A 6024-nucleotide genomic window follows, 5' to 3' on the forward strand; every position below is an offset into this window, starting at 1 on the left:
CTACCTACCACGGGGGCGGTGGTGGTTTAGTGGTAGAATGCTCACCTTCCACATGGGAGAACGAACAAATCTGTCCTGGAAGAAGTGTGGCCAGAATGCTCCTTAGAAGCCAGAATGACCAGACTTCGTCTCACCTACTTTGGTCTTGGTGGCAGAAGGGACCAGTCACTGGAGAAGGATATCAAACTAAAAAAACCGAACTCACTGCCTTCAAATCAGTTCTGACTCATAGCGACCCCTCCTTGGGTTTCTGAGGAGGTATCTCTATGGAAGTAGATTGCCCAATCTTCCTTCCGAGAAGTGGCCGGTGGGTATCATGCTTGGTGAAATAGAGGGTCAGTGAAAAAGGGGAAGACCTGCAATGAGATGGATTGCCACAGTGGCTGTAATGATGGGCTCAGGTAAAGCAAGGATTGTGAAATTGGCTCAGGGCTCTGGGCAGTGTTTCATTCGGTTGGACATGGGGTTGCTATGAGTCAGAGCCAACTCGACAGCACCTAACAACAACAACAATGTGCGGGAGACCTGGGTTCAGTTCTGGCCAGTGCACTTCATGTGCAGCCCCCACCTCTCTGTCCACAGTGAAGGCTTGTTGGTGCTATGATGCTGAGCAGGTTTCAGTGGAGTTTCCAGGCTAAGACAGACTAGGAAGAAAGGCCTGGTAATCTACTTAGAAAAGCAGCCGATGGAAACCTTGGTGGATCACAGTGGCCCACTGGGCATGAGGTTGCCATGAGTCAGGGAATAACGCAACAGAGCTAACAAAAGCTACCTATCCATCTGTCTGCCTGCCTGCCTGCAATAAATATTTTCTCAGGTCTACCAAGGAGCCCTGACATCGCAGTGGTTAAGTGCTCAGCTGCTTACCAAAAGGTCAACAGTTCAAACCCACCAGGCACTCCACGGGAGAAAGATGAGTCAGTCTGCTTCTGAAAAGGTTTACAGCCTTGGACACCCTGTGGGCCAGTTCTCTTCGGTCCTATGGTTAATATGAGTTGGAATTGGCAGTGGGTTTGGTTTTGTTTCCATGTGCCAGGTTGCCTTGGTGGAGCAGTGATTAAGTGCTTGGCGCTATGAAGGGCAATGGCTTGAACTCATCAGCTGTTGCGAAGGAGAAAAGACCTGGCAATTTGCTCCCATAAATATTATAGCCTGTAAAACTCCATGGAGCAGTTCTACTCTGTCCTATAGGGTCGCTATGAGTTGTAATCGACTCGGTGGCTCACAGCACCGCCACCACCACATGCTAGGCCCTGTGCTAAGCTCTGGAGATAAGGCAGTGAATCCTTGTCTGCTCGCTCGCAGACACAAGTAATGACATAATAGTTTTTTAATTACAACTGGGAAAAGCACTGCAAAGGAGAAGTACAGGGAGCTGCCAGTTGACTTAGCCTGTTTCCTGGGGGGTCAGCAACCAGGGAAAACAGTAAGAACAGCTTCTCAGTTCTTGTTGAGTCACAGATGGACTGATTACATTGTAGAAGTGTTTCTGGTCACAGTGCGTGGTTGAGACCTGGTGCAGATCAGAAGTTGTAAGTGTTCACATGCTGCTAACACTGGCTGTGGTCAGCCCTGTAATAGACAAGGTGTGACCCTGGGCTGCTGATGACAAGGACATTTTTCTTCAGAGAATTTAATGTTAGTTGCCATCAAGCCGATTCCAACTCATGTTGACCCCTTGTGATATAGGGTTTCTTAGCTATAGTCTTAATGGAACGATCCCTGGTGGCACAGTGGTTAAGTGCTCGGCTGCTAACCAAAAGGTCAGTGGTTCCAACCCACCAGCCAACTCCTTGGGAGAAAGATGGGGCAGTGTGCTCCCCTAGAGATTACAGTTTTGAAACCCTATGGGGCAGTTCTCCTCTGTCCTGTAGCATTGCTATGAGTTGGAATTGATGACAATGAGTTTGGGGTTTGAATCTTAGCAGAAGCAGCTTGTCAGGCTTTTTCTTCATGGTACTGCTGGGTGGTTTTGAACCGCCAACTTTTAGATTATCTTTTGAGTGCAAAACGTGTGTGCCATCAAGGGGATTTAATGTACTTTTTGTAATCCATAGGGAAAGTTTAGCTACCTTTCATCGAGGAAGGGCTGGGACAAGTGAGAGCTGAGGCCATAAGGGGAGGACAGTTTGGGAAGGAACTAATCCGGCTGCCTGAGACAGGCAGCTAACTGGCTGGCGGACCGCCTTGTTACCCTGGATGCCCCACCTCTCTCCTCCAGTAGCTTTTGTCTCCCTCCCCATTAGAGCCAACGTGGATTAAATTGCCAACCAATTTGTTTATGACCAAAGATGAATGCATTGGCAAACATATTTTTCCTTATTAGATTCCCCATTGTCATTTAATACCTTTTTATTTATGTGTTTCTTTTGAGTAATTGCTCTGTGCATTGGCCCTGGCAGTTCTCTACAGTTTGGATTTGCATACAGCACTGGCACAGAGCTTTTGGCATTGACTGGGGCTGGGCTGTCCCTTCCTTACTTTCACCCCAGTTTTTCTCTTGAAGAGCCTCCTTATCACACTTTGTGCTATTGAGGGTGCCTTGGGCACGAGCAATATATAGGAAGGATTTGGCTTCTGTGTGATGGCATAAACTCCAGTGTTGGCTGGCATCTCAAAACCTGAGATTCGAGATAGAATTGGCTTTGAGCTCACCAGTGTCACAGAGTCGATTCTGACCCGTGGTGACCGGATGTTTGTCAGGGTACAGCTGTGCCCTGTAAGGTTTTCATTGGCTCACTCTCATTTTTATTTTTATTTTTTTTAAAGAAGCAGATCACTAGGTTCTTCTTCCGAGGCACCTCTGGTTGGCCTTGAACTCGAACCTTTTGGTTAGCAGCCAGGTGCATTCACCATGTGCATCACCCAGTGCCTAGAGCTCCGCCACGCCATCATGCTTCACTTCACCACAGCTGTGGCCCTTGCACATTGGAGTGGAGTGTCACTAATTTCACCAAACCATGCGTAAGCACCGATGCCCTGGAAACTGAGCTCCCCTCTTTTCTTTTTTTTCAAAGTCTTGGGATTCCTGGAGTAAATGAATCTGGCTACGTTAAGCGGCCTCCACTTCATGGAAAAAAAAAAAAAAATCCACCCCCTAAACCCCCGGCTGTTAAAACCTGATGTTTTCTGTTGCCAGGAGAAGGGTGTTTTTGCTATAAATGAAAGACATGACGGGATATTTTGAAGCTTTGTTTTGGTTATTGTCGGTTCTGCCAACAAGTAACATCTGTATTTATTTTCCAAACTCCCCCAATGGCTGATTTGCATCTGTTTGGTTCTGTGAGTAACATTTCATTTCCTGACTTTATAGGTTGCTATAAAATCCATTCGTAAGGACAAAATTAAGGATGAACAGGACATGGTTCACATCAGACGAGAGATTGAGATCATGTCATCCCTCAGCCATCCTCATATCATCAGTATTTATGAAGGTCAGTGCTTTTTTTTTTTTTTTTTGTAATTCACCCCCTGTATCAATTACCATTTCTCATACCATGGGGCTTGCCAAGACTTTTAGGTAATTGCCTTTCTGGACAGGAGCCAAGTATTTTTCCTCATGATGTAAAAATAGTCCAGTGTTATCTCTTATTTGGCTACCTTGAGTGCAACCAGACACATGTAATACAGCTCACTTTGGTTATAAAATATCTTTGATGGGTGCCTTGTTCTGTCTTACTGGGTCCTTGGTTGTTGCTAAGCAACTCACCTTGTTGAAAGCTGGCTTGTGAGACAGCCATGAGTTCTGAAAAGTGGCCACTTGCTAGATGAACAAGTCACTGGTGACATTCCCCTAAACCGAACGCTCAGGTGTGGTGTTAGGAGTTACTTCAGGTTAGGCACTTTGAGTCAGGGATTAAGTCTGACCAGGTCCTGGAAGCACCAAGAAAGAGGGGCTGCTTGGTGCCACAGCAGCATGTTGGTGTGGCGAATGGATTCCAAGTGGTAGTTGGTGTTTGTTGAAGGGTAGGGTGGGGAGGAGCTTACAAGTTACTTGTGTTTGATCCTCTACAGAAAGAGAGAGAAAAAGGGGGAGGGAAGGCAGGACATAGACCTCCCACAGCCTTTTTTTTTTTCCCTTTTAATATCCTGTAAAAGAGTTATGCGAGCTGTATGTGTTTCTTGCAGAAATGATTGAAATACAAATGTTAAAACTGAAAAATAACTTCTGATCTGACTCCCAGAGGTAACAATCTGATTGATAGCTGTGTCTACTTTTATCTATCTCTGAATCTCCCTGTGGTTTTTATCCAAAGTCAGGTCATACTGTTTATACTGTTTTTTTTTAACTTGGTTCTGCTCCCCACCCCCGCCATTCATTATATCATGCATCTTTCCTATGTTAATAAATATTCCCCCATAAAGACATTTTAAAAGGCTTTATAGTATTCTGTTAATGGACATACCATCATTTATTGTATCTAATTCTGCTTGCCAAGTGTTTAAATTGCTTCACATTCCTAGTTATTATAAACAGGGCTTTAGTGACTGTCCTTGTATATCATTTTTACATTTATTTCCAATGATTCCCTTAGCATAAATGCCGACTTTTGAATTTGCTGAGTCAAACTGTTGGCACAGAGTATTTTTTATTTCTGGTTGAGTCAGAGCATTGAACCTATGTTTCATTTCTGGTCTGATCATAAGAAGTTACCAGGTAAGGTTATGAGGCAACCAGATAGTGACCCTTACATTTTTCTCATATTTAACATTTTTCTTCATTGAGTTACCTGCTTTTTCCACCATTCTGTTTTCCTGCTGATTCTATTTTTGCTTCTTATCCAGAAGTAAATGTTGGTATTATCTTTTATCTTGAGCTTTCTAAAGCTCATTTTTGGAGCTCTTGGGGATAGGATTTTTAAGAGACAATCGTTCATTCCACAGATATCTCTTGCAGTCGTTCTCAGAGAACATAGTCCCTGGGCCAGCAGCCTCAGCATCACTTGGGGTGGTTAGAAATGCAAATTCTGAGGCCTCCCCCAGCCCTGCTGAATCTGAAATTCTGGGGATGGAATCCAGCGCCACGTTTCAGCACTGGTCTATCGAGTGCTCCTTCCTGTAAAGCACTGTGTTGAATGTGGTTGGAAATAAAAAAGGTGAATGTGATATGAATTCCATATACGAGAAGCAGTAAGTAGATACGTAAATCTGTTCTGGAGTCTCTGGGTGGTGCAAACAGTGAGCATGTTTGGCCACTGACCAAAAAGGTTGGGGGTTCAAGACCCCCAGAGGTTCCTCAGAAGAAAGGTCTGGCAATCTTCTACAATATCAGCCACTGAAAACCCTGTGGAGCACAGGTCTACTCTGACACCCGTAGGGTTGCCAACTTAGGGTTGACTCAATGGCAACTGTTATTTTTTTGTATTATCATCATAAGTAGTTCTTAACCTGGGGCCCTTCCATAAAGAGATTCATGGGTGAGCTGCAGGGCCTGTATCCCCCTGGAATGGTGGTGGTTATTGTTGTTATATGCCATCGAGTCAAACCCGATTCATAGCGTCCCCTCCTTGGGTTTCCGAGGCAGTATCACAATATAACTGTTACTTAATACAGATGCCACTAGCCGCAGGTGGCTATTTATATTGAAATTGAAATGAATAAAAAATTTAAAAGCCCAGTTTCTCAGTTGCACTGGCCACATTTCTAGTGTTCAGTAGGCACATGGGGCTAGTGGCTCCCCAACTGTAGTTATCAGCATTTCCATCATGGTGGCTTCCACTGGACAGTGCTGCTCCATGTGTTCTGTGCAGGTGTTAGTTTTTCTAGAGGAGAGGGTGCATAACTTCTATCAGATTCTCAAAGGGATACTTGACCTCTAGTAAGTTGAAAGTACCACTGCTATACCATGCTTTGTGTCTTATTGCGCAATGCAGCCATTGCCGTGGAGTTGTACCCGACTCATAGAGACCCCTTCTTGGGTTTCCAAGGCGGTATCACTACAGAAGTAGATTGCCCAACCTTCCTTCCAAGGAGTGGCTGGTGGGTTTGAACCACCAGCCTTCTGGTTAGCAGTCAAGTGCCTTA

The 6024-nt window shown here is 44.9% G+C and overlaps 1 protein-coding gene across 1 annotated transcript in view; it reads left to right on the plus strand.

Annotated features, from left to right (window-relative positions):
- Positions 1-6024, plus strand: part of NUAK1 (NUAK family kinase 1) — a 63280-nt gene that overhangs the window by 6178 nt on the left and 51078 nt on the right. The window contains exon 2 of the mRNA XM_007948254.1: positions 3314-3434. Within this exon, the coding sequence (XP_007946445.1) occupies positions 3314-3434 (121 nt within the window). The remainder of the gene's footprint in view (positions 1-3313; positions 3435-6024) is intronic.

This window comes from Orycteropus afer, unplaced genomic scaffold, assembly GCF_000298275.1.
Source record: "Orycteropus afer afer isolate SDZICR_OR568_19922 unplaced genomic scaffold, OryAfe1.0 scaffold00209, whole genome shotgun sequence".
NCBI lineage: Eukaryota > Metazoa > Chordata > Mammalia > Tubulidentata > Orycteropodidae > Orycteropus > Orycteropus afer.